The 27,380-nt window shown below is 56.1% G+C and overlaps 2 protein-coding genes across 2 annotated transcripts in view; one reads left to right on the top strand and one right to left on the bottom strand.

Annotated features, from left to right (window-relative positions):
• LOC112394856 (collagen alpha-1(I) chain-like) overlaps positions 1-656 on the bottom strand; it is a 1,295-nt gene extending 639 nt beyond the window's left edge. The window contains exons 1-3 of the mRNA XM_024737800.1: positions 650-656; positions 445-593; positions 1-386 (exon numbers count right to left, since the gene is read on the bottom strand). Of these exons, the coding sequence (XP_024593568.1) occupies positions 1-386; positions 445-593; positions 650-656 (542 nt within the window). The remainder of the gene's footprint in view (positions 387-444; positions 594-649) is intronic.
• The window catches only part of PAPLN (papilin, proteoglycan like sulfated glycoprotein), a 33,744-nt gene continuing 6,936 nt past the window's right edge, over positions 573-27,380 (top strand). The window contains exons 1-23 of the mRNA XM_024737866.1: positions 573-703; positions 1,800-1,864; positions 7,151-7,266; positions 8,179-8,239; positions 8,547-8,649; positions 10,141-10,271; positions 11,838-11,961; positions 12,444-12,524; positions 12,601-12,773; positions 12,859-12,982; positions 13,469-13,595; positions 14,572-14,779; positions 15,302-15,484; positions 15,707-15,848; positions 21,423-21,503; positions 21,671-21,926; positions 22,910-23,030; positions 23,373-23,487; positions 24,495-24,972; positions 25,752-25,889; positions 26,029-26,153; positions 26,447-26,600; positions 27,233-27,370. Of these exons, the coding sequence (XP_024593634.1) occupies positions 655-703; positions 1,800-1,864; positions 7,151-7,266; positions 8,179-8,239; positions 8,547-8,649; positions 10,141-10,271; positions 11,838-11,961; positions 12,444-12,524; positions 12,601-12,773; positions 12,859-12,982; positions 13,469-13,595; positions 14,572-14,779; positions 15,302-15,484; positions 15,707-15,848; positions 21,423-21,503; positions 21,671-21,926; positions 22,910-23,030; positions 23,373-23,487; positions 24,495-24,972; positions 25,752-25,889; positions 26,029-26,153; positions 26,447-26,600; positions 27,233-27,370 (3,293 nt within the window). The 5' untranslated portion in view covers positions 573-654. The remainder of the gene's footprint in view (positions 704-1,799; positions 1,865-7,150; positions 7,267-8,178; positions 8,240-8,546; positions 8,650-10,140; positions 10,272-11,837; positions 11,962-12,443; positions 12,525-12,600; positions 12,774-12,858; positions 12,983-13,468; positions 13,596-14,571; positions 14,780-15,301; positions 15,485-15,706; positions 15,849-21,422; positions 21,504-21,670; positions 21,927-22,909; positions 23,031-23,372; positions 23,488-24,494; positions 24,973-25,751; positions 25,890-26,028; positions 26,154-26,446; positions 26,601-27,232; positions 27,371-27,380) is intronic.

The following is a 27,380-nucleotide window of genomic DNA, read 5'->3' as shown; positions in this document are numbered from 1 at the left end:
CCAACCCTCCCGCCTTCTCTGCCCTCCCCCACGTCGGACGCCGTTCCGGCGCGGGTCTCCGGAGACCGAGCGCCCCCCTTCCCCGGTGCCGCTGCGGCTGTGGGCCTGGAGCGCCCGAGCCCGGGTCCCTGCGCCGCCGACCCGCGCCTCACGTCGCAAGCCGCCCCTCTCCGTCCCGGGGGCTGCACGGGGCCCGTTCCCCCCGCGGGGCGGGCGCGGGGGAGATCCTCGCGTGGGGACCGGGAATGGCGCGAGGGGACCCTAGACGCCGGCCCCCAGCACAGCCCGCGCGGAGCCGCAGACCCGCTCGGCCGGAGTCCGCCGCTCCCAGTAGCAACTATAAATAAAGTTCTTTTCTTCTGTCCTTCCTGCCGTCTTTTCTTAAGCTAGGCTCATCCCCGCCCCCTGAAGGCAGTCTCTACTTTAGAGAAGCAGCATCTTTGCCGTTAGCCCGAGAACAAGGCTCCCCGGGCACCTCGGCTTCCCCTCCCGCGCGCGGTTCTTACACGAGGGGCCGCAGAGGCGAGGCTGGACCGCGGCGGTGCGAGCGGGAGGCAGCACGCCACCGCCCTCACCCCGCCAGCCGCGTGGACCTCCGGTTTGCAGAGAAAATGATGCCTACGTGAATCACAGTTGGTGCTAAATTAACGGAGCATGTGCATGGTTAAATGTGCCAGGTTATATTTGGCTGAACCTGGCTTAGGTATGCTTTATTTTGTTCTTCTAAACTGCAATCATTTTATGCTTAAGAAAATTAAAGAGAACAATGATAGAATTTCAGATTTTAAAACTTAAGCATACAAGCCAGTACTTGTTTAATGTTTTGTACTGAAAGGGGTACGTTGTGTATGTCATTCTCCAGTACAGTGACATGTACACACCTGCACACCTACTGCACACATGCACGAGACTGCACTCACTCTGTACCTGCTGCACTCGCACACATATGCGTGCACACAGGCATTTTGTACACACACGCACACACTGCACTCACTCTGCACACACACACACCCCTTAGGGAACCTGCTTGTGGAGCTTCTCCAGTACAGAGAAATGCTGGCTTGGGTTTAAAGTAAGATACAATTAATATTTTTAAAGCATTTAAGATGAGTTTTAAAAGTGCCTGCAGAGACTTTAAAAAACATTTTTAACGAGTTTTTAAACAAGCGCTGTAATGGCTTTTTAAAAAGAATCTCTTGCTGAATTAAAACAGTGAGTCTGATTGCTTTGATTCTGAACTCCCGGTCTTTTAACAAGGAAGTTTTTTGTTTTTTTTTTCTTTTGCTGTACGCGGGCCTCTCACTATTGTGGCCTCTCCCGTTGCGGAGCACAAACTCCGGACGCGCAGGCCCAGCGGCCATGGCTCACAGGCCCAGCCGCTCTGCGGCATGTGGGATTCTCGCGGACCGGGGCACGAACCCGCGTCTCCTGCATCGGCAGGCCGACTCTCAACCACTGTGCCACCAGGGAAGCCCTTGTCTTTGTTTTTAAGGAAGTATTTTTAATTGCCCTCTTTCCATCCCTCTGAAACCCTGAGAAGTTACTCTTGAACTTTTAGAAGCCAGTTATAGACGGGCCTTCCCTCCCTCACCGCGTGAGTGGCACGGCCGCTCCGCTGCGCCCCATGGCATCCCCACCAGTCCCTCTGCGGGTGTCCGGGTCACCTGTGGGCAGCCGGGAAGGAAGGACAGGCCACCCGCGCCGCGCCGGCCCAGGGGACCGCGGGGAGCGCGGGATTCGGGGTGGGTGGGGCGGCGCCTTGTCCCGCCCACGCGCTCCAACCCTGGCCTCTCCCGCAGGCCAGGCCGAGATGCAGCTGCTGCTGCTCGCGCTTCTGCTGCTGCCCCAGGCGCCCGGGTCCTCGGTGAGTTCGACCCTTCCCCTCCACCCTGCCCCGCCCCGCCCCGGGAGGACCCTGCTGGGGAGGCGGGGGCGAGGGCTTGGCCGCGGGCCGGAGTCCCCGACGGCTGGAGCACCCCCGGCAGTGGCGCCATCCCCAGGAGAGGGCCAATGTCGGCGACGGGGACGGTGGTGTGGGAGAAGGGAACCCTCGGCCCCAGCTCCTTCAAAGAGGGGTGGGACCTTGAAACTTCCCTCCTGGCTTTGAGGCACAGTTTGCAGAAATGGCAACGTCCCAGCGCCCTCCCCCTTCAGAAGGTGCTGGGGGGCACTGCTAATGCTGGGAATGTCCTGTCCGGGTGGTATATCACGGTGGAAGGAAGAGGGGGTCAGTGCTGGCGCCAGACAAGATGCAGGGCTAGGTGGCCCATCCCACCAGATGTCTGCCACCTGCCTGGGACCAAACTCAGCTGCTCCTCAGTGGGGCGGTTTGGGGTGCCAGCCATTCCCCACTGCCTTTGGGGTTAGCATCTAGAGCAGGGCTGACCGATAGAACCTTCTGAGATGATGGAAATGTTCTGCATCTGTGCTGTCCAATAAGATAACCACTCAGTTCATGTGGTTACTGAGCACATGAAACGTGGCTAATGCAACTGAGGAACTGAATCTCATTTGATTTTGATTAATGTGAATTTAAATAGACTCATGCGGTTGGTGGCTACCGCATTAGCGCAAATTTAGAAAGTGGACACAGGAAGTCAACTGGTGATCACAGTAGTGGTTTCATTAGCCCGAAGGACAGGGCTCCCTGGAGAACACACCTGGGTTCTATGGAGGTACAGAGAATCTTCTAGACCACAGGACCGATCTTTGGGGAAGGGACTGTGCAGAGCAGGGCTTGGTCCTGGAGGCTGCTCCTGACAAGTTTCTCCTGCGTTGACAGGATGGAGGGCACAGATTCTGTCCTGTCCCTGGAGGGCGCTCCGCAGGGGGAGACCCACAGCCCTACCTAGCCCTCTGAGGCCAGCAGGAGGACCCCTGAGAAAGGACCCAAACTGTTTGCTGCCTTGAGGAGGGCAGGGGGAATGATGCCTCAGTGGAAATGTGAGTGGAGGATGAGAAGGACTCCTCCGACCAGGGCCGAGAGGGGCAGGCAGGGATGGACGTCAGCAGTGGGCACTGCTCCAGAGCCCCACGGATTTAGCATGGGCCACAGTCAGAGCAGAGAATGGGCTAAAGCCCCCTTGCTCATGTCCTCTCCACCACCTTCTGGCATCCCCGGGTCATCTTTGCCTCCCCATGGTCCTTGTTCCCTAAGTGCCACACTCTGAGGTCCTCGGCACAGGCTTTATCCTAGTGCCTGGCTGAAGCTCAGAGCTCAGGGTGGGGGTGGGGCATGGTGACAGTGTCAGGACACCAGGATGAAACTCAGAGCCACCTCCTAACAGCTGTGACCCTAAGCAAATCACCAGGTCTTAGATTCCTTTAATGGGGGCGGGGGCAGGGGGATAATAACACCCACCCACAGGTTGCATGCAGGTGAAGTGAGTCAAGGTATCCATAGCAACCTGGGTCCTCTTTGGTGCTCTCTCCCTTAGAGACACCTGGATAGCTGGGGCTGAAAACTCTCCACACCCCCTGCACTGTCTGGGTGAGGGTGTGGCTCAGGCTGGTTTTAACTGGGTGCAGCCCCCTGCCCCATGGCCCGGGCCGGTTCTAGCTGAGGCCAGGACTTCCTCACCTGACCCCCAGAACTTCATGGGATCATTCTCAGTGCTGACAGGGGTCAGCCTGAGCAGTGTGAGTAGCTGATTACGGAGGGATAAAGCACCACGCCCCTTGCCGCCCCCAACCCCAGGCTGGTCGGGGGGAGGCTTCACGAGGGGGACTTCCAATCTCCTCGCCTCTGCCTCTGTTCCCACTCCCACCCTCACCCATGCACGTCGGGCAGCTGATCCCCTGGGAACAGTGCAGCAGGAAAGGGGGCTCCTGAGTTGCCCAGGTGGGGGTTGGAGGAGGAGCTGGTGGGGTGCTGAGAGTGTCGGGGCAGGTGAGGACAGGCCCATGGTGAGGGTGGACTGGAGCAGCTCATTCTGGCTTCACACCACCATGCGGCTCATGGTTTGGGTAATTATAGAGAAACAAGATGTGTCTGTGATGCTGCTGGCTGACTGCTTTCTTTTTGTCAGAGAAACTGAAGTACAGGACAGGGCCTGGCTCTAGGATGCCTGCTTCACGGGTGCTGGGCTCGGGGGCAAGGGGATGTTTGTAAGGCTTGGTACTTAAGGGGTCCTGTATTCAGGTGAGTCCTCCCCCACCCCATCCTGAAGGCCCAAGGTGGCTGGGTGGCAGGGGTGCCCCTTGTTGCCTTGCCCACGCCGGTAAGCCCAGCCCAGTCGCAGGGAAGGGTAGACTGGGGAGGCTCCGTCTTGTTCTTCAGGAGTGAGACTGACATCCAAACAGGACTTGGTCAGAGGTAATTAGTAGCCAGGCGGAGGTGGCAGGATGAGAAAGCAGCAGTTCTTGTGGGCCGCTTCCAGAATTCTTATTTTGTAGTGATGAGTCTGGAGTGGAGGTGCTTGTGGTCCCTGGAAAGTCACCCTCCAACCCCGACACTCAATATCTTCCCCTTTAAAATGGGAACGGATCCAAGTAAATTTTAGTTTAAATTTCATAGAACACTTTTTTATTCTGGTTCGCTGGTTTTTGGAGGCTTGGCGATTTTGGCCCAGTTAGAACTGAAGGGTAAATGATTTGAGGTGTGAAAGCTCAGACCTTTGGTCTGGCTGGCCCTTCCTTCTTGGTTTTGTACGTGGTTCATTGCATGTGTGAGTTGTTTTGATTCAGGGTTCTGGTTTTATTATAAAACAAGGAAAACCTGATGTTTGGCACCGAGGCGCTAGAACCTCCATCCTCACCCGGCGGGTGGCTCGCGACGGGAGGAAGAGTTTGCTTTTCCACATTAGGACTTGAATTCTTCCTCTGGAAAATGGCAGGGATTTCTTTCCCCTAGAGATTCTTATGTCGTGATGCCCTAAAATAAAGTCCCCTTCCAGCAAACGGGACATATTTCCAGTCCACCTTTTGCCTCCTAGCAAGAAATCAAGTCCAACACTTCTCCAGCTCCTTAGGCCTCGGCTAGTGTCGGCGTTGGTTCTCCAGGTGAGGTCGGTGGGAACCTGGTGAAAGAGCAGAGGCCTTGAGTGGAGACAACCTGCTATTGTGTCCACCTGTTCCTACGTGCCTCCCTCTCTCTCTGCCTCTCTTTTCTCCATGCACCGGGGTCCGTCAGGTTGTTCTGAGGAGTGAATGAGAGAATATGTGTGTAGCATGTGGGCTTCTGATGCCAGCTGCAGGGTGTCCGATCTTTCGGGTGGGAAACTGTATCTATTAGGATTATTTTCCTGTTACAGAGTCCCAAATAACAGTCCTTCCACAAGAAAGACTTGATCCCTCTTTCAAATAAACACCCAGAGGTCAGAAGTCTAGGGATGTTCTGTCTCACCACATCCTCCAGGCTCCAGATTCTTCTATCTTTGCTTCACTATGTGAAGCCTCCATTCCCAAATTACCTTATAGTTTAGAAGGCTGCTCCAACTCCAGCCATCACATCTGATTTCCAAATAGCAGGAAGGAATACAGGAGGAAGAAGAAAAAGGGCAAATGCACATGCAAGCTATCTCTTAGGGACACCTTATTTTATTGCATTTGTAGATACTGCATTTTTTACCGATTGAGGGTTTGTGGCAACTCTGTGTCGAGCAAGTCTGTCGGTGCCGTTTTTCCAACAGCATTTGCTCAGTTTGTGTCTCTGTGTCACATTTTGGTAATTCTCATAATATTTCAAATTTTTCATCATCATTATACTTGTTAGTTATCTATGATCAGTGATCTTTGTTACTGTTGCAAAAAGATTACAACTTTCTGCAAGTTCAGATGATGGTTAGCATTTTTTAGCAATAAAGTACTTTTTAAAAATAAATGATTTTATTTTTTTGGCTGTGTTGGGTCTTTGTTGCTGCGTGTGGGCTTTCTCTAGATGCGGCGAGCGGGGGCTACTCTTCATGGCGGTGCGCAGGCTTCTCATTGCGTTGGCTTCTCTTGTTGTGGATCATGGGCTCTAGGGGCACGGGCTTCATTTGTTGTGGCACGGGCTCAGTAGTTGTGGCTCTCGGGCTCTAGAGCACAGGCTCAGTAGTTGTGGTGCACGGGCTTAGCTGCTCTGCAGCATGTGGGATCTTCCTGGACCGGAAATCGAACCCGTGTCCCCTGCACTGGCAGGCAGATTCTTAACCACTGCACCACCAGGGAAGCCCCAAGTACTTTAAATTGAGGTGCATACATTTGTTTCTGTTTTTTCTTAGACAGAACGCTTAATAGATTACAGTATAATGCAAACAACTTTTATAGGCACTGGGAAATCCCCATATTTGTGTGATTTGCTTTTTCACCATATTTGTTCTATACCGGTGTTCTGGAACCAAACGTACAATATCTCTGAGGTATGCCTGTACTGGAGGCTGCTACCCAACACTTTTATGTACATCTCACTGACAAGAATTTAGTGATATAGCTGTGGTTAGCTGCAGGAAATCTGGGAAATGAATTTTGGGGTGGAGGCAGCCAGGTATCCAGCTAAGAGTCAAGGGTTCTCTTAATAGGAGAAGGGGAGGATGGATATTAGGAAAGTCCTGGGAGTCCCTGCCACAGATCGGCAGGAAGAAACCACAGCCCCCACTCCAACCATGCACGCACGCACGATTAGATTAAGTTCTTATTCTAATAGGCCAGAGCTACAAAAACATGGCGCTGCCCGTGGGCAACATTCCCCGCACAGGTGGAGCCCTGTCTGCCTGATGACACGCTGTTCTTCCTGCCCTTTTGTATCTCCCTCCTGGAAGGGCATGCTTTGCTGATCCGTGGGCTTCCATTCAAGGGAATGTTTGCAGACATCTTGATTCTCAAACCAGGCTCTTCCCAGCCAGGGGATATCACAGTCAGGGGAGAGATCTCTGCCCCCAGCTTGGCGGCTTGCCCGCTGTACTTGGCAAGTAGGGGCGGCTGGTGGAGGTGGCGTTGACGGATGAGAAGGCCGGCTCCCAGCTCCTTATGGTGACAGCTGGCCAGTTCCACAAATGAGTATGTCCGGGTGCCTGGTGGTGCTGCCGTCCTGAAGGCTTGGCACTAAGAGACAAGATTTCAGGTTCTTTGCAGGGGAGGGGGTGTTTTGAGACAGGGGGCCCTGGGGGAGCCCTGAGCACCCTGTGGGGCTCCGAGTGCTGAGTCCCCTCCTGAGTGTCTCCTCCCGCAGGCTCCCAGGGTGAGGCGGCAGAGTGACACCTGGAGCTCCTGGGGCAGCTGGAGCCCTTGCAGCCGGACCTGTGGAGGGGGCGTCAGCTTCCGGGAGCGCCCCTGCTACTCCCAGAGGTAGGAAGGCGGGAATGGGCCAGTTTGTAAAAAGAGGGCAGGCGTGAGGGAGCAGCTGGTCTTGGGCTAGGTGTCCCGGGCCAGTGCCAGGCCACAGGGGCAGGACCTACGACGTAATGGATTTGTGCTGGGAGCAGCGTTAGTGGAGAATTTGAAATTGAGTCATTTCCACGTCCTTACACTCTGACTGCAACAACAACCTTATTTCAGGGGGCTGGAGCCATTCCTGCTTCATCCACCCCGAGTCTCTAGATCCTCATGCAGTGCCTGGCAGATGCAGTGAATTCTTGTTGAATTAATGAATAATCTCCAACAGTTTAACCTGTGTGGTTTCTCTACTGTCAGCCTCTTTGTCAAGTATAGATGTTTTTCGCTCTAAGTGACTTAGTAAGCACCTGCTCTGTGCTCTGCACTCTGATAGGTACTATAGGGTGCAAAAGAAGGGGTGATGACACCCTGCCTGTCAGTGGGTTTACCTGTTCCTGAAAACTTTGCGTGAAGAGGGAGAGAGATAAGACATTACTATAAGTGCCTTATCCTCATTTACTCCTTAAGTGGCAGAATAACCTTACCAAGTGGGTAAGTATTATATCTTATTGTGTCTCCAAGGGCAGAATTTGAGGCTTCTCTGGGAATTTGCTTTAAGAGGCAGAGAGGCCCCAAGTTAGACAAACTCCGGGGTAGTTAGACTTCTGGGTCTGGCTTCTCCCAGGTATAAACAGAGGGCTGATTAAACCTACCTAAAGGGATTTATGTGTGAGGCCGCACCCCTCCTCTCCTTGCCACCCCTCGGGCCCGGTGGTGCCCACCAGGTGGCGCCACCGAAGCTGGGGTCCTGGCGGGGGAGCCCCAGGAGGGGGCGGGGTGTTGGGTCATGGGGGTTCGGGTCTTCCCAGCGCTCTCGCCCTGCAGGAGAGATGGGGGCTCCGGCTGCGTGGGCCCCTCCCGGAGCCACCGCTCTTGCCGCCCTGAGGTAAGGTAAAACCCCCGGGGGTGGGGGACAGCTTCCCGGACGCCCTGCTCGGCTGACATCCTAGCCCTCGGGGGCCCTCCTGTCGGTGCACAGCAACCCCTTCCTCACCCACCCTGAAATGATAGCTTCGCCCGGGCAGCCCAAGGCCCCTAGAGCGGGCTCACGGGAACCCTGGGGACCCGACTCCACCTCCCCGAAGCTACAGCGGGGGTTGGGGGGACAGGACCCCACCTCCCCGGGGCTAACCGGGCGGCAGACCCCAGTGGTGGACCCACGAGCCCCTTCCCTTGTCCCCTTCGCCCCGCAGAGCTGTCCCGACGGGGCCCGCGACTTCAGGGCGGAGCAGTGCGCCGAGTTCGACGGCCAGGAGTTCCAGGGGCGGCGGTACAAGTGGCTGCCGTACTACGGCGGTAAGTGCGCGAGTCCCTCCGACTGCTGCCCCTCCCTGCGTTGCCCTATGCTGGGCCCCATCTTTGGGGGATCTCTTTGCTACACTGACTGCATTTCTCAGTTCTCATTACCATATTATAGACACGTTGTCAAATACATTTAAAGAGAAACCTCCAGTACCCCCAGCAGGGCACAACAGTGGTGGTCGTTTTGAGGTTTTTCCATCCTTTTCCCCTCTGTACGTACGTTTTCAAACAAAGCCTTGGCCAAGCCTCTGACGTTTTGAGACTTCTTTTGTTTGGCCTGCTCCGGAAGCATTCCTCACGTGGCAGGAGGCATGGTGGGGGGCCAGGCAGGGGGTGGGGTGCGAGGTGGCGAGTGGAGTCTGTGCCCGAGTTTGTGCAAACTGCAGGCTGGGCTGCAGGGGGCTTGATGTGGCAAGAGCTCGTTTACTCAGAGTCTCTGGGGCCGGAACCCGGCTCTGGGTAAATCTGAGGAAGATGTAGGTCATTAATTTTTAGAGCAATACAGTTCAAGAAAACAAACAAAAAACACTAACATGTGTACTTAAAACATTTTAGATGAGTCAGGACATACCTTAGGATAATCCTTCTGAGTAGTAGTTTTCACTGCTCACTGTGGATGACTCCTGGAAACTCTGTGGCACTCGGGGTTCCAAATCAGTAAACAGAGCTGTGTGTGCTCTGGGGTGGGGAAGGGGTCTTGGCCAGAGGCGGGGGTGGCCCCAGTGGGGTGGTTTGCATTCATTGCTCCTCCTGGATCCTAAGGTTGAGGGTATGTTGAAAATAATTTAAATACATGTTATAGAAAAATTAGAACACAGAGGAAAGTTTAAAAAGGGTTGTTGAGGGATGCCTTCTTTGGGTGGAGGTGATTACAATCCTGTTAGCACTTCTGGGCTGTTTAAACAATGTGTATATAATATTTAGATAAATATAAAAATTGAAACAAGAAAAAAACCGTAACCCTATCTCTTTCATAGGATCCCGGCTAGCATTTCATGCTAGCCCTTTTCACATTATTCTCTCTCTGTTTACATATTTGTAGTTATTACATAGAATCACTTTGCACTCTGTTATAAGCGTCTTCCCACATTACTGTCTGGCCTTCATAATCATAGTTTTTAATAGCACAGTCAACATGCATAATATTCTAGTGATAGATAATAGAGTAGCTGATTGTTAAAACTTGGACTATTATAAATAATAAGGCTGGGATAGACCTCTTCAAATGTCTAGCTTTTTCCTTATTCTGGGATTTTTCTTCGACTTGATTCCCAGGGATTCCCAGAGATGCAGCGGTTTCGGGGAGAGCATCCCTTCTCCCTGGGTTGGGGGTGGGATTCTGAGCCACTGGGAGTATGTATGGTGCTGTGGGCCCCTCCCAGTCGTGGGCGCGCGTGCTTCTGGCTCCTGCCTACACTTCGCTGTTGCTAGGACAGGCCTTGAACCTCGCTCAGCCTCTCAGCTTTCCCCTCTTGTTCGCCACAGCCCCAAACAAATGTGAACTGAACTGCATTCCCAAGGGGGAGAGCTTCTACTACAAGCACAGGGAGGCCGTCATCGACGGGACACCCTGCGAGCCTGGCAAACGGGACATCTGCGTGGATGGCAGCTGCCGGGTGAGTTATGCCCCCACCCCCACCAGATGGCTTGAGGCCTGTTGCAGACGTCACCCAGCCCCGCACCAGCAGGCCAGGGGCTCTCATGACTTTGACGTCTTCTCAAGACTAGCTTCTAAGGTGCCTTGCATCGCAGATGCCCTGTGACCTTCTTACCTTTGCCCTTTGAAAACTCTAGCCCCACAGTAAGAGGAGCCCTGTGGGTGGCACTGTGAATGCTGAGGCTACCACCTCTTCCCGGTAATTTTGTTTCCACGCTGCTCTTCACAGCTGCTCACAATTATACTAAATGAACCTCTCTTCCGTTATTTTTTTTAATTAATTAATTTATTTATGGCTGTGTTGGGTCTTCATTTCTGTGCGAGGGCTTTCTCTAGTTGTGGCAAGCGGGGGCCACTCTTCATCGCGGTGCGTGGGCCTCTCACTATCGCGGCCTCTCTTGTTGAGGAGCACAGGCTTCAGACGCACAGGCTCAGCAGTTGTGGCTCACGGGCCTAGTTGCTCGGTGGCATGTGGGATCTTCCCAGACCAGGGCTTGAACCCGTGTCCCCTGCATTAGCAGGCATTTTCTCAACCACTGCGCCACCAGGGAATCCCCATTATTCTTAATTCTTTCCATTCCCCTCTCCCACCCCTGGATTTCCTCCTATTTTCAGATACTTGAAGACAATGTCCCTGTAGCCTTCTCTCCTGTATCCTCAAATCTTCCAGACATAAATATTCTAATACATTTGCCAGTGTATTTCTTCTTTTTTTAAAAATTTATGTATTTTATTTATTTGTTTTTGGCTGTGTTGGGTCTTTGTTGCTGGGCGCGGGCTTTCTCTAGTGGCGAGCGGCGGCTACTCCTCGTTGAGGTGCACAGGCTTCTGACTGCGGTGGCTTCTCTTGTTGTGGAGCATGGGATCTAGGCGCACGGGCTTCAGTAGTTGTGGCATGTGGCCTCAGTAGTTGTAGCTCATGGGCAAGTAATAGAAACCCAACTAAAACTGACTTAAGGAAAAAGATGCCACTGAGGGAGGGGCTGGCTGCAGGTGCCTGAATGACGTTGCTGGAAGCACCTCTCTCCTTGTCTCTTTGGTCAGCTTAGGGGCAGACAGGTTCTTCTGATGAGGTGTGAAGATGGCCCAGCAGCCCAGGCTTCAGTTGTCCCAGCCTGGCAACTCCCTGGGACAGGGCGCCCTATTCCCAGGAGTTCCAGCAACCCGGGGTTGCCTTTGGCTTGTCCTGGCCTGGGGCTCCCCCTGTGAGCTTTGAGCAAGGCATACAACCCGCTGATTGGCCCGAAGCCACTGTTGGGGGACTGTATGCAAACTCTGTGGGAGAGAGGCGGCTCCCACAGAGGGAGGAAGATGAGGTGCTATTGCCAGAGAAGGGGACACGGGTGCCGAGCAGGCAGAAGAGGTGGATTGTCAGCCACAGGCCAGATTCAAGGTTTACTCGGCCCCCATGGCTAGTGAATGGTTACTGCACCTCCTGGACCTGGCTATGTGGCCAGGGTTCAAGTCCTGGTGTGACCGTGACTCACTCTGGTCTCTCCCATCTCCCCTCATCTCTGCCTGGCAGGTTGTCGGCTGTGACTACAACCTGGACTCGTCGAAGCAGGAGGACGAGTGTCTGCAGTGTGGCGGTGATGGCACGACCTGCTACCCCGTCACAGGCGTCTTTGATGCCAATGACCTCAGCAGAGGTGGGGCTCCTCCCGGGGTCCACAGACAGTTGAGAGAAGGGTCTGTTACCTGCTCCTTCCTGGCCTGTCTCCCTCACTGGCTGAGTTGCTCTCATGGCACTTAGTGGGTCTGATCTGGCACTCAGGTCATGAAAGCCCTGAGGTCCTGCCTTGGGGTGGAGGCCAAACCCTTGTCCAGGAGCCTGTGGGCTCACACTAGGGTCTCTGCCCCCTTATCCAGTGGCCGGATGCCTCCTCATCCCTTCCCCCACTGTCCCCATCTGCCCCCTCCCCTCCCGGTCAGTATGGGTGCTGGAGCCTGCCCGCCCCTCTGGGCTTTGGAAGGCTGTCTGCTCCTCAGGAACACTCTTTCCCAAGCACCCCGCCCTGCCTGTGTCCTCCTTGCCCTTCCCTGACCCCACCTGTGCTGCTGGGCACGTAGCATCCTCAGGGCCACCTCCTCCCTGTGGCCGAGTGGTCCCGGAGCATCTCTGTCCCCTCAGGCTACAACCAGATCCTCATAGTTCCCGTGGGGGCCACCAGCATCCGCATTGAGGAGGCGGCTGCCAGCAGGAATTTCCTGGGTGAGGAAAGTTTTGGGTCTGGGGCAGGGGGGTGGGTCCTGCCAGGTCAGCTGACCTGGGTGCTCGCCCCGCACAGCGGTGAAGAGCGTCCGTGGTGAATACTACCTCAACGGGCACTGGACCATCGAGGGCGCCCGGGCCCTGCCTGTGGCCAGCACCATCCTGCACTATGAACGGGGAACTGAGGGGGACCTGGCGCCCGAGCGGCTCCACGCCCGCGGCCCCACCTCGGAGCCCCTGATCATCGAGGTGAGGGGGCGGCCAGCAGGAGGGCTGTGGGCTGGGCGGGCACGGCCCCCTGGCATCAGGCCTCAGTGGGGACCCTCCTGCACAGCTCATCAGCCAGGAGCCCAACCCTGGCGTGCGCTTCGAGTACCACCTGCCCCTGAGCGCCCCCCGGCCCGGCTTCAGCTGGAGCCACGGCTCGTGGGGCGACTGCAGCGCCACGTGTGGTGGAGGTGAGGGCAGGGCCCCGGTCAGGGGGCGCGGCTGCACGCGGGGCTTGGCTCTCTCTTCCGGGCGCTCCAGCTGTGGGTGCGAGGTGGACAAGTAGAGGAGACAGCTTCACGTCATGGGGGGGTCACCTGGGGGAAACCCAGAGATCAGGAGACTCGAGGAAGGGCCCCCACCCAACCTAAGAGAACCAGAGGGCTTCCCCGAGGCAGTGGCATCTCACAGGAGACAGTATTCCATTGTCAGTGGAGCCTGGGCCTGGAGCTAGTGGTCAGGTGTCAGAGCGGGGCTCCATCGCCCACAGATACAAGTCTCTGAACCTCAGTTTCCTCATCCGTAAATTGAGGATGGTGATGGCAGCCTACCCCAGGGGGTCATTTGAGGCTTAATCAAGGCGACGCTTGGGATATGTCCGGAAGGGTGCCTGGCCCAGAGAATGCATTTGGCGAGTCTGGGCTGACTGGTTGCCTGCTACGGCCGGGCCTCTGCAGGTCAGCAGACCCGCCCCGTGTTCTGCACCATCGACAACGAGGTCTACCCCGAACACCTGTGCCGGCACCAGCTGCGGCCGGCTGACCGCCGCCCCTGCAGCCCTCAGCCCTGCCCACACACCAAGCGGTGAGGCCCTGCTGGCCCCCTTGGCCCCTGCGGGATCCAAGCTCTTAGGTGGGAAGGGAGTGGGGTCCTTCAGCCGCTTTAGACGTTGAGCAAAGAAGGAGGTTGAGGGGCTCCTCAGAGCTGTGGCCAGAGGGGGAGCAGCCAGCCCTCAGCCAGGCAGGGACAGTGGGGGGTCCTGAGCATGAGACCCCAGGCTATTCCGTCCGCCATCCTGAGCCCACACAGTGCCCAGAATGTCCAGGCTGGCGGCGGGAGGGTTGGCGGGGTATCGGAGGCCCCGTTTGTCTGAGCTGGCAGGGGACTTGGCAGATGCCAAGGAGTGGGCCAGGGCTCGGGCCAAGGGGACTGAGGGCATTGGCAGTGCCTGTGCTTGTGCACAAGGGACCTCTTACCTGCACCGGCCCAGAGTGTGGCCCCCACTGGGGCCCAGCGTGTGTGCAGGAACAGGTGCTCCTGGGCCACAGGCTCCCCGCAGGGCTGTGCAGTCCTTCCTCCCTGTGGCCTTGGTGGCAGCTGGTCTCTTGGGATGGTGGTGGGTGTGGCTTTGCATGTGGGCTGGCCCTTTCTTCTAGGTCCTTGGGCCCCACAGCCAGGAAGGGCCACTCCCCACTTGGGTGAGCACAGCCCCTCCGGGAGATGCTCCCCACTAAGTTCAGCCCCAGAGGGGATGGAGTCTGGCTGGGGGTGATGGCTGACCTGGTGAGGAGGAGGAAGTGGGGGATGCAGGTGAGGACAGGAACTCTGAGAGGGAGGCGGCCAGGCTCCGTGTTTTTAGGGACCAGTGCACAGTGGTGGGAATGGGTGAGCAGGGCCGGACCTTGGCCTTTGCGCAGGGCTCTTTGCCCCTCACATGCACTGCCTGATGCTCAGAGAATGGGCTGGGTGGGGGTTCCCCACTCCGCTCCTGTGCCCCCTTGGGCCTGGACCTTGGCGCCTGCTGCAGGGCCAGCCTCACCGCCTTCCTGCTCCCTGCCAGCTGGAAGACGGGGCCCTGGACTCCCTGCTCGGCCTCCTGTGAGGGCGGCTCCCAGTCCCGCACCGTCTACTGTGTCTCGTCTGATGGCCCCGGTGTCCAGGAGGCTGCTGAGGACACCGAGTGTGCGGCCCTGCCTGAGAAGCCCCCTACCACACAGGCCTGTAACCTGCAGCGCTGCACAGCCTGGAGCGCAGAGCCCTGGGGCGAGGTGAGGCCCGGGCCTTGCTAGGAGGGGCGGAAGTCAGGAGCTGGGTCTTGGGCCTGGGCAGTAGCAGGGCAGGGCTGGGAGGCTTGTCCTCCGCCTCCGGCAGACAGATCCTGGGAGTAAAGTGACCTGCCACGTGGTCTTGGAAGCAGTGGCCAAGGCTGGGACTAGAGCGAGGGCCTGGATTCCTGCTCCCGTGTTCTTCCTCCTTCTCTAGGGTCCCAGGCCGGGTGGGAAAGAAGAAGCCGGGCACGTTGTTTGGGGGCCAGGGAGAAGCTGGGGCTGCTGGTCACTGCTTCTGGCACCTACCTATGTTGCAGTTGCAAATGAAGGAATGTGGAAAACGCACCTCAGCTTGGTATCTGCAGCCATGGTTCAGGCTGTGTAACCGCAGGGGGATGACTCGGCCTCTCTGGGCCTGGGAACTGGGCATGGGGCAGCAGGGTGCTGTCTGCCCTCTGGGCCAGGCTGGTGGGACTCCAGCTGGGCGAGGACCAGCTCGTGCTGACAGCCCGGTCCTTACAGTGCTCTGTCAGCTGTGGCGCCGGGGTCCGGAGGCGGACTGTCACCTGCCGGGGTGACGAGGGGTCTCTGCTCCACGCCACAGCGTGCTCCTTGGAGGACCGTCCCCCCCTCACTGAGCCCTGTGTGCAGGAGAGCTGTCCCCCCCTCAGTGACCAGGCCTGGCACGTAGGCGCCTGGGGTCTAGTGAGTACTTCCCCCCACCCATACCTGCTGCCCAATCCCGGTCCCTTGGGTCTCTGACCGGAGGCTGCTCATGTGCCTGTCCTTGGGTCTGACACGCAGTACCAGGCACCTTCCCCCTTCCCCCTTCCCCCTGCCTTATGGGTACCCCCCCACCCAGTCTCAGGGTCTCTCTCCCTTTGCGGGCTTGTTCTCTCTCCCCACTCCCACCCCGGGGGGCCCCAGTGCTCCAAGAGCTGCAGCTCGGGCACTCGGAGGCGCCAGGTGGTCTGCGCCATTGGCCCGCTCGGCCACTGTGGGAGCCTGCAGCCATCCAGGCCTGCGGATGTGGAGCCCTGTAACACGCAGCCCTGCCATCTTCCTCCAGGTAAGGACAGGAGGGGCAGCTGGTAGCTGGCCCCACCTCTTTCCCTGCTATCAACCTGGCCAGCCCTTCCTGCCGCTGGGCCTTTGCCTGTGCTGTCAGCCCCCTGGAACGCTCTCACACATCACCGTGTGCGAAGCCTTTGCCACCCACAAAGTCTGGCTCTGGACAGCCTCACCAGGCAGCCCTGTTTCCCCCCCTTGGAGGTGGCATCCCTTACCCCACCCCCATAGCTCACTGTAACTGCTGTCACTCTTAGGTTGGTTTCTGGGTGCTGCAGTGGTTGTACATGGTTTGTAGGCCTACTAGCTGTAAGCTTCTTGAGGGCCAGGTTGCCTTCCTTCTTTCTGTTTATACCCCTGCAGAACTTAGCTAGTGCGTGCTAGGTACTCAGTAATTGTTGAGTGACTGGGTTACTGAGTGCACAGAGGGAGGCCGTCCAGGAAGGATTGTCCTCGCGTATTGCCTCTGCCTTCCCGCCTCCCCTCACCCCCATCCCCACTGGGAAGGCAGGTGTCCCAGTCGTGAGGAGCTGCAGGACAAAAGGCACAGAGGCCAGCAACTTACTTGGTGTGAGGAAGTGTTACTGAGGGAAGGTGTGGGTTGGGGCTGAGCCCGGGGGTGGGTGGTCGGCTTTGAGATACTGCAGAGAGGCGTTTGGCCCTGATGTGCTAATGATGGGGGAATGGTTGGGTTCCAGTGGAGGCACGTGGCAAGGTGGCTAAGAGCCAGTGGCCTGGAGGCAACAGCTAACCTGGATTCAAATCTCCACTCCACTGCTGACCAGCCATGTGGCCGTGGGCAGCTGCCCCGCCTCTCTGATCCTCGGTTTGCCCATCCGTACAGTGGGGTTAATAAGACTGACTTTCCAGGCTTGTGATGATCGCTTGGCACAGTGCCTGAATACACAGTACTCCATAAGCAAAGGGTGGGTGGCAGTGGCGGTGAGGCTCTGGGGGACCCTGGGCCGGGCTCCTGGGGCTCCTTCGCCTGGGCCTGGCCCTTGGGGTGCACGAGCAGATGGATCCTCGGGCTCTTACAGGTCCAGCTCCCTGGAGCCACTCGGTGTCCCAGGACCCTGGATGCCTTCCTGGAAGAGGCTGTCCTGAACTTACCCCCGAGAGGCATTCACATAGGTCGAAAGGAGGGAAACAGAAAGAGAACTTCAGGCCAGGCTGAGTTGTAAAAGAAATAACCTTCATTGCTGTTTTCATAATTATAAAAATAATTATTCATTGTGGAAAATTTGGAGAATTTAGAAAATTAGTATATAGCGAGAAACTTAAATTACCCTTGACTCCATCCATTGTTGGGATAAATCTTTAGTGAACTTCCTTGTAACGTATGGGTGATTTTGTATCTCCTTTTTGCCCCTAATGACATTTGGTCTGTGAACATTTTTGTCTTGTGATTTCTAGGGGCTCCACAGAAGTCCATGGTGGGTATGAATTTAGAATTTAGGTGGTTCCTGCTGTTTCGGGTACTGTAACTAGTGCTGTAGTGCTTACTGGCAAGTGCCCGGGAGGAGGGGCCGAGGGTGCAAAGAGGCGGCCCCCTGAGGGGTGGGCTTCTGAGCGGACACACCGGACAGCTCTGCTTCCCCGTCTTTTCTACACTCTTGAGCAGTGCTCGCCAATAGAAATAGAAGGCAAGCCCCACACGTCATTTAAAATTTTCTAAGAACCACATTTTATTTATTATTTTTAAGAGTTATTTATTTTATATATTTATTTTTGGCTGCATCAGGTCTTAGTTGTGGCATGCGGGATCTTCACTGAGGCACGTGGGATCTTGCGGCGTGCAGGCTTCTCTCTAGTTGTGGTGTGCGGGTTTTCTCTTCTCTAGTTGTGGCGCATGGGCTCCAGGGCGTGTGGGCTCTGTAGTTTGCAGCATGCAGGCTCTCTAGTTGAGGCACGCAAGCTCAGTGGTTGTGGCGCACAGGCCCAGTTGCCCTGCGGCATGTGGAATCCTGGTTCCCCGACCAGGGATTGAACCCACAGTGCTAAAATTTCACTGGTGTAGTCGATCTCGATTTAGATGTCATGAAACGTACAGTTGAAAAAGCAGATTCACATCCCCAAGTTGTTCCAGACATACTGAAGGTTTTTGAATAAATGAATCAAGTGTCAGTGTTTAAATTTAAAAATAATTCTAGTTCGGTAAAATTTAAAACTCAGTTTCTCGGTCCCTCAAGCCACATTTCAAGTGCTCAGTAACTGCGAGACCAGTAGGGGCCCAGGACCGGCCCTCGGCACAGGATATGGGGGTGATGACAGGTCTGTCCAGGGAGGGTGCTCTTCGGGCTGGGGTGATGTTGAGGGCCTCAGGCCTCTGGCTACTGATTAAATTTGTCTAATAGGCCCAGGGGAGCCACTGAAAGTTTTGGAGCTAGAGTGACGCCATGAAAGATGTTTAGGACAGATTTGGCACCTGCCTGAGTGTCAGGCCAAAGTGGAGAGAGTTGAGAAGTAGGAGCCAGGTGGGGAGCAGGTGCAGAAATCCAGGCTCTTAGAGAGAATGATGGGAGTGGAGGGGCCTGCGCTGGCCCAGCAGTGCCTCATCCCCTGCGGGTGTGGGTGTGGGGAGGGGCCCCGGACTCCAAGTTAAGCCTGAAAAGGTGGCAGAGAAGAGTCACAGGAGGGGAAGCCAGAGGCAGGGTGGGCTTGGCAGAAAGGTGCCTTTCAGGCAACGGAGAGATAGCAGGAATTCCAAGGCTGGCTGGGGACTGTGAACGCAGGGCCGAATGTGCGTAGGAGACCAGAACAGGGGAGAGAACTGGAATCAGCCTTGTCCGAGGTTTTGGCCCAGGTTGGGTAGGTGATAAAATGAAAACAAAGATTTTACCTCTTCTCTACTGGAATCTTCCAACCCTAAATCATTATTTTTTAAATATTCCCTGGAGACTGGCAAGATGTCCATGCGAGAATGGGATTTTCACTTATTTTATTTTTTATAACTTTGTTCCACTAGGTAGTAATGTTTATTGTGGAAAATTTGAAAAACTAACAAATAGAAGGAGGGGACCCCCTGCACCTCTGCCTCACAAAACACACACACACACAAAGCACTCAGAAACTTTCACTGTGAGCATTTTGGTGGTTTTGTTTTTTTAATTTATTCAAGTATAGTTGATTTATGATGTTGTGTTAGTTTCTGCTGTACAGCAAAGTGATTCAGTTTTATTTTTTGAAAGATTATCATTATTTTTTTAAATTTATTTTTGGCTGTGTTGGTTCTTAGTTGCGGCACGCGGGATCTTCATTGAGTCATGCGGGATCTTTCGTTGCAGCGCCTGGGCTTCTCTAGTTGTGGCGTGGGTTCCAGAGTGCGTGGGCTCTGTGGCTTGTGGCACGCAGGCTCTAGTTGAGGCGCACGAGCTCAGTAGTTGTGGCACTCAGGCTTAGTTGCCCCGTGGCATGTGGGATCCCAGTTCCCTGACCAGGGATCAAAACCGCATCCCCTGCATTGTAAGGCGGGTTCTTTACCACTAGACCAGCAGGGAAGTCCCCAGTTTTATATATATATGTATGTGTATAAGTATATATGTTGTTTTCCATTATGGTTTATCTCAGGATGTTGTATATAGTTCCCTGTGCTATACAGTAGGACCTTGTCGTTTATCCATCCTCTATGAAATAGTTTGCACCTGCTAATCCCAAACTCCCCATCTATCCCTCCCCCACACCGCTCCCCCTTGGCAGCCACAAATCTGTTCTCTGTGAGTCTGTTTCACAGTCACTGTGAGCATTTTGGGGGTGTCCTGCTAGTATTCTTTTGGGTATCATTTTTTAAAATTCCTATTATCCTAATTTTATCTACTCAGCCTTTTGCATTTTTTCTCTAATATTTTGTGATGAAAATCTTTTTAAGAACTTAATATTGAGGTGGTTAAACATCATACAGCGTAAAATTCACCCATGCTAATGGTACAGTTTGTGGGTTTTAGTAAGTTTACTAAGCTGGACAAGAGACGATGAGAAATTTGGATCACACAGGAAAGTTGAAGAGCTGTGTGGTGAGCGGCCGGCCACGCGCCCACCATCAAGTTCACAATTAATATTTTGTTGTAATTACTTTTTCATCATCTACTCTCCCTTCATCTATTAATCCAATTGTTTTTAATATGGATTTTTTTTAATTGACGTGAAAATCAACACAGTTAACCACTTTAAAGTATACAGTGTGCTGTTTTTATTTATTTATTTTTGGCTGCACTGGGTCTTCGTTGCTGCACGTGGGCTTTCTCTAGTTGAGGCGAGCGGGGGCTACTCTTCATTGTGGTGCGCGGGCTTCTCACCGCGGTGGCTTCTCTTGTTGCGGAGCACGGGCTCTAGGCACGCAGGCTCAGTAGTTGTGGCGCACGGGCTTAGTTGCTCCGCGGCATGTGGGATCTTCCCTGACCAGGGCTCGAACCCGTGTCCCCTGCATTGGCAGGCGGATTCTTAACCACTGCGCCACCAGGGAAGTCCAAGTAGACAGTGTGCTCTTATTTGTTGTGTTCACAATGTTGTACAACGACCAACTCTCTAGGTTCAAAAATTTTCATCACCCCATATAAACACTCTGTACCCATCAAGTAATCACTCCCCATTAACCCTAGTCCCCTTCCCTGGTCACCTGACCTGCTCTCTGTCTCTATGGATTTGCCAATTCTAGATAATATCAGGTAAAAGGAAGAGCAGACCTTTTGCATCTTGCTTCTTTCACTTAGCGGAATGTTTTTGAGGTTCATCCAAGTTGTGGCATACATCAGCACTTCATTCCTTGTTACGGATAAATCGTATTCAGTTATATGGATGTACCCGATTTGTTTATCCATGTGTCTGTTGATGGTTATTTGGGTTGTTTTCACCCTTTGGCCATAATGAATAATGCTGCTATGAACATATTCATGTAGGAGTTTCTGTGTGGGTGTGTATATTCAGTTCCCTTGGGTATATATTTAGAAGGGGAATTGCTGGGCTCTATGGTAACTCCGTTTAACTTTGTGAGGAACTGCCAGGCTGTTTCCACAGTGTTGCACCATTTTACATTCCCACCAACAGTGCATGGGTTTCCAGTTTGTCCGCATCCTCGCCGACACTTGTTATTTCAGTCTTTTTTGATTAGAGTCATCCTAGTGCATACGAAGTGGTGTCTCCTTATGGCTCTGATTTGCGTTTCCTTAATGACTGATGATGTAGAGCATCTTTTCATGTGCTTGTTGGCCATCTGCGTGTCTTCTTTGGAGGAGCATATGTTCAAGTTCCTTGCCCATTTTAAAACTGGATTGTTTATCTTTTCATCAGTCCAATTAAAAATGTTTCTGTATCATTTTTTGTTTTATGTCATTGGGATCAAACATAAACGCTAATTTTACATGTGGCTTTTCCTTTTGCTGAACACGTAACATGAGCATTTTCTATGCAATCAAAGACTCTCTTGAAACCTGGGAAGGGTGTTTATAAAAACACAAGTCTGCTCCTTTTTCCTTCTACTGTCCTGGGTTCCCCAGGTCCTGCCTGAGTAGTGGGGCGGGAGCAGATGTTGGTGGGGGTGACCTTCCCTCTGCACTCTGACTGCCCCGGCTCCCTGCAGAAGTCCCCAGCATGCAGGACATGCACACCAGCCCCAGGGACCCGTGGATGTCTCTGGGCCCACGGGAGGCCCCTGCCTCAGGTGAGAAGCTCAGTGGAAGGCCCCAGCCCCGGGCCCTTGAGGTGGAGGTTGAGGGTGGCAGCAGGTGGTTTGGGGGGATGGGGAGAGGTGGGTCTGATGCGGACACAGATGGAGGGTGAGGAGCCAGGTGGAGACATCACATGACCTTTGCTTCCTCTTCTCTCTAGATTTCAGAGACCAGTGGTGGGCACCCCAGGAGCAACCCTCAGCTCGGGGTAACCCCAGAGGCGACCAGAGCCCACACCTGCCAGCCCCGGGCCCAGCCCCACCTCTGCGGCATTCCTCACACCGGCAGCCCCTGCGGTCTGGCTTGGGGCCCCGTGACTGCAGACACAGCCCCCATGGGTGCTGCCCCGATGGCCACACTGTGTCTCTTGGGCCGCAGTGGCAAGGCTGCCCGGGGGCCTCATGTCAGCAGAGCAGGTGGGTGCCTCTTCCTTCTCCCCAGGTCGAAGAGGGAAGGTGTGTGTTCAGGGGGTGTGTCTGATGCATGGGCAGTGTCTCTGCTCGGAGAGGGCATGGGGTGGCTTAGCAGAGCTCCAGGCTGAGCTGCCCTGGTAGCGCAAAACCGAGGGCTTGGCTTCCTCTCGCTGAGCTCCTTAACGTGCCGGCTGTGGGCAAAACCCCCTGCTTTCTCTGCAGAAGTCAGCCTGTTGAGATGTAGCGTGAGGCTCTGGGAAGGCAAGTGGGCTATGATTCTAGCTCTCCGATCCAAACCAGGCCCCCAGTCCCTCAGGGGCTGTGGTGCTAAGGGCTGAGATTCGGCACCCAGCAGCCTGGGGGTGATTCGCAGCTCAGCCACTTACCAGCTGCGTGCTGGGTGACTTGGGGCAAGTTATTAACCTCTTTGATCTTGGCCTCCTCTGCTGAGAATTGGGAACAATGACAGCTACTGACTGGGGTTCCTGTGAGGCTGAAACGAATCACATGGTGCCTGGCACATAGAAGGTGCTTTGATACGTTCCTTCTTTCACCTTCCTTCCCAACTCCTGGTTGGTGGAGGTGAAATAAGTGGTGGGCTCCTCTGACACCCTCTTCTGCCCCATTGCCCAGATGCTGACATTTTGTAAAAACTCCCTGGGAACCTGGTGTTTGGGCAGGTTCAGGTGCATTTCCCCCTCCTTGGCTTTGTGGTGGGCTGTGTGAGTTGAAGATCTCTCAATTATTAAGGGTTCAGCTCTGCGTATTGTTTTCCTGTTGCCCTCACTGGGAGCCTCTAAGCAGTCAGTGGACATGGCAGAGACTGGGGTTCACAAACCCGTCTCCCACGTGGATCTTCACCCGGTCAGCCCCTGGCTCAGGGAGCCTCAGAGCCTGGATCCTGGGATGCAGGAAGCTCAGGGTCCCTGGTAGGGGTGGGGGTCAGGGCTGGGTGGTGAGGGGAGGGCTGTGTGATGTCTGTCTAGGTTCGGGTGCTGTCCTGACGGGGTGTCTGTGGCCGAGGGGCCCCATCAGGCTGGCTGTGCGAGCTCTTATGGACGCAGCAACACCGGGAGCAGGCCACAGTCAAGAGAGGTGGCTTCCACGGTAAGTGTCTGGTCACGTGAGGGGCAGGAGTCCAGCCCCCGAGCCTGCTCAGTGCCACTGCGACCCAGGCTCTGCAGCTTTAGCCTTGCAGAAAGGAGGTCCCTGAAGCCGGCTGGACTGGACCATCCTCTGGAGGGCATAGGGCTTCAGCGACAGGCCTGGGCTGGAGCTGGGGGGTTCAGCCAACATTCTCCTGGCCTCTGGTCTGCCCCCAGGGCTGGGGTTATGCTCCGCGCGTTCACAGTTCTGTCCCTCTTCCTGCCATCCTCTGCCTGGCAGCCTGGAGTTCCCGCCAAGAGCCAGACTTACTTCCAACTTCCCAACCTTGGGCTTCCTCCCCAGGCCCAGCAGAATGAGCCCAGCGAGTGCCGGGGCTCCCAGTTTGGCTGTTGCTACGACAACATGGCCTCTGCGGTGGGCCCTCTTGGGGAAGGCTGTGTGGGCCAGCCCAGCTACAGTGAGTGGATGCCCCTTCTTGTCCTTCCTGGTGGGTAGGCTCTGGTCCCACTGTGCTCGCCACCCCACCCAGAGCCGAGAACCTTCCTACTGCCTTGGTTTATTGCTCTTTTCTTCCACAAATACTTACTGATCACCTACTAGGTGCCGGGCCAGAGAACAGTGCAAGATTATTACCGTGTCCAACAGTTTGCACTTGTCGCCGCCTGGTTGCTTGAGGGCATTGGGGAGAGTTGTCGGTGGGGATTCCACAGAGAAGGAAGGCTGTACTGCCCCCGGGGCTCAGCCCCCTCCAGAGACAGGGAGGTCAGCGCTGGGATGGACGGGGTGTCCCCACCCTGCCTGGGATGAGTCCTGGAAGGAGGGCTGTGAGACGGGTGCATGGGTGGAGCGCCAGGGACCATCACAGGGACGTTGGAAGCCAGGTGGGCTGGTGGGCTGAGTCTGCAGGGAGCTGGGCACCTGGATGGGCTTTAAGCAGGGGCCAGCGTGGTCACATCCGAATGCGGAGAGGGAGCAGGCTGTGCCTGGGAGGAGGGTGATTATTATGGGCAGGCTGGGGACTGGAGAAGGTTCAGAGCTGGTGAAGGGCCCTGGGAACAAGGGTGGGCCCCTCACTGGGCATCTTCACAGGCCTTTGGGGGCTCAGGGCTGGGTCCTCATTGTGAGCTAAGTACAGCAAGGTTTGGCCCTGGGGTTGCTCTGTGTGCGCCCTTGGGGCCTGGGTCAGGTGGGAAAGAGCACGAGGGAGCCTGTCCAGGGAGCTCATGGCCCTGACCTTTGGACGGCTCTAGTTCTGGGGGTGGAGGTGGACGGGGATAATTGTGGAGGCTGCTGGGTTCCCAGCCCAGGGCAGGTCTGGGCAGTGAACAGACTGTCCCCAGGGCTGGTCAGGGGCCCAGTGTAGATGTGCTCCATACCCTGGGAAGGGCCTCACTCCTACGTCCTGGGCAGCGTTTGCAGCTTCGTTACTGAGTCTCGGTGACCTGCGTCTCCCTGCCCCCTCAGTGTACCCTGTGCGGTGCCTACTGCCCAGCGCCCATGGCTCCTGCACGGACTGGGCCGCCCGCTGGTACTTCATCGCCTCCGTGGGCCAGTGTAACCGTTTCTGGTATGGTGGCTGCCATGGCAACGCCAATAACTTTGCCTCAGAGGAGGAGTGTGTGAGCAGCTGCCGGGGACCCCAACATGGGCCCCGCCGACATGACCCCGGGGCCTCTGGCCAAAGCACCCATAGAGACAGTGGCGGCAGCGGTCCTGGGGACCAGCAGGAGGCCAGCCGGCACGGGACGGGGCCTGTTGTCCAGAGAAAGCCCTTGCCTTCCGGTGGCCTCTGGTGGCAAGATCAAGAGTCTGGGCCGGGGGCCGTGGACCACAGACAGGCCTTTGGAGAAGGGCCCCAGGGCCAGGAGGTTGGGCCCAGTGCCGCTGGACTGGACAGAGACGCAGGACCACCAGTGCCACCTTCCCACAGCTCCTCCTACAGGTGAGGCCCACCTTCCCCAGGTGGGATGGGGGATTAGGGACCCAGGCCCAAGGGCTGAGCCTTTTGGAGCTAAAACCCTGAGGTCAGCTGGGCCCCCCTCCATCCCTAACCTGGAATCTTCCAAACAGCCCAAACTGGAGGGCCTTGCTACCATCATTCTACAGATGGGGAAGCTCAGGCTTTGGAGATATGAGACTTGCTTAGGGTCAGGCAATCGGTGGATGGTGCTGCCTAGACTCTCCAGCAGATCTTGCCGGTATAGCCCAGGGCCTGTCTAGTTGAGGCCTAGGTTATAAGCTTCAATGACCTTTGGCAAGTCATCCAAATTCTCGAAGCCTCAGTTTCTTGACCTGTAAAATGATGATGTGATCTCATAGGTTTAGTGTGGGTCTCATTTGTTGTTAGTCTTGTGACTGTCATATTAATGAGATTTGGGAAGATTAAAAGCAAAATAAATAAAACTTTGAATTCCAAAGGGATCAGGCATGTGTTTAGCTCCCCATGGGAACCTGGTGTTGCTTCTGTCCCAGCCTCTCCATTCCCTGGGCTCTGTGCCTATTCTGTGCTCTTGCAGGAACAGGTTGAGGTAGCAATGCCTGGGGATATTGAGGGGGTGGGGGAGGGCGGATTCCTGAGTCCTTGGGCTTCTGGATGGAGCTTGGCTTCCCCTGGGACCCTCTGGCCCCACCGGTGCCCAGGATGGGATGGGCACCAAGCTTTCTGTGTGGTGAAGTCCCTGGTCTCGGCACTCATGCAGACCCTCCCTCCCACCTTTCCAGGATCACCCTGGCAGGCTCAGAGCTCTCCCTGGTACAGGTGGCCCTGGGGCAGCTGGTGCGGCTCTTCTGCCCAGATGACAGCTCCCTGGACCCCCACGCCAGGTGGCAGAAAGACGGGCGGCCTATCTCCTCTGACAGGTGTGTGTGCAGCCTGCACAGCCCCTCTGATCTCCTGGGACGGGCGGGTGAGTGTGTGTGGGGCGACGGCGCCTCTTATAGGAGCCAGGCTCATTGTTGCCTCAGGAGCCCAGAGCTCAAGCGCCCTCTCTTCATTCAGGCACCAGCTGCAGCCCGATGGCTCCCTGGTCATCAGCCCCCTGCGGGCAGAGGATACTGGCACCTACAGCTGTGGAAGCACCAGGCCAGACCGTGACTCTCAGAAGATCCAGCTTCGCATCACAGGTCTCTGTCCCCACCCCCCCCCCGCAGTGGGTCCTCACGGGCCCCGGGGTGGGGTACTGGCCGGGAGGGCCTGGGCCGGGGGGCCTCGACACTGGAGGACTAGTGTTTCCTTGGGCTAAGTAAGGAAGGCCTCCTGGTGGCAGGGACCACACGCTCCAGCTGGGCTGGGGCGGATGTGTTGCCCCTCGTGGCCCTCATTTCTCCATTGGTTCCCTGCAGGCCCCATGGCCCACCCTTCCTTCCACGCCCTTCTCCCCACAGCTCACCCCTTGCTTCTCCTTGCCTCATGACAGGGGGTGACGTGGCCGTGATTCCTGAGGCTGAACCAAGGCACTTCCCTCAGGCCAGGGACCCAGCCCAGGGCCACAGTCCTCGGGACCCCAGCCTAGGGGGCGGTCCTGGGGGCCGGGGGGCCGTCTCCTCCTCGCACCCATGGCCCACGAGCAGGTAACAGTGTGCAGTGCTGCCCTGCTCTTGGTCTGCCCCACTGAGGCCGGGGTTAGGGGAGGTCTCGGGGGGAGCAGGGGGAGGGGGAGGGGTCCCAGGCCAGCGTGTGCTGTGAGCAGGCTTGCTGGTACCTGCTCAGGGCTCTGTGAGGGGAGGGCTGGGGAAGCATGGCTCCCGGAGCTCAGCTTCTGGAGGAGGAAGGGGACCCCGCCCACTACCCTGAGTCGTGGGGAACGGAGCCGGGGCCTGGCCCAGGCCTCAGGAGCCGAGGGAGGGGAGGACACCGGCAGCTAGAGGGCCTGAGAAGGCCTTGAAGAAGGGCAGTTTACGGAGGGGACGCAGAGAGCTGGGGGTGCCCAAGTCAAGGACCTGGAGGCAGACGCGCAGGTCGGTCGGGCAGGGGACAGTCGGAGGTTCTGGGTGGGGAGGTGAGATAAGCCACAGGTGTCTTTTAGACCTGGTCCAAGATGTCCCAACCAGAACAAAGGGGTGATGTTGGGAAGCGGAATCTGGCTGGAGAGGGGGAAGGGGCCCACGAGACTGTGCGGAGGTCCCGTCCCCTGACGTGGGTGGGAGTGGGGGAGAGGCAGCGGCAAGGACCCCCTCACGGCCGTGGGGTGCTTGCTCTGCAGGCTGCATCTGGACCGGCACCAGCCTGGGGTGGTGGACGCCCATCCAGGCCAGCAGATCCGGCTGACCTGTCGTGCCGAGGGCTTCCCACCCACAAGCGTCGAGTGGCAGAGAGATGGGCAGCCCCTCTCTTCTCCCAGGTTCGTTCAG

The sequence above is a fragment of the Neophocaena asiaeorientalis genome, unplaced genomic scaffold (genome assembly GCF_003031525.2).
Source record: "Neophocaena asiaeorientalis asiaeorientalis breed wild unplaced genomic scaffold, Neophocaena_asiaeorientalis_V1.1 scaffold49, whole genome shotgun sequence".
Classification (NCBI taxonomy): Eukaryota; Metazoa; Chordata; class Mammalia; order Artiodactyla; family Phocoenidae; genus Neophocaena; species Neophocaena asiaeorientalis.
This window is presented reverse-complemented; position numbering and strand designations above follow the sequence as displayed.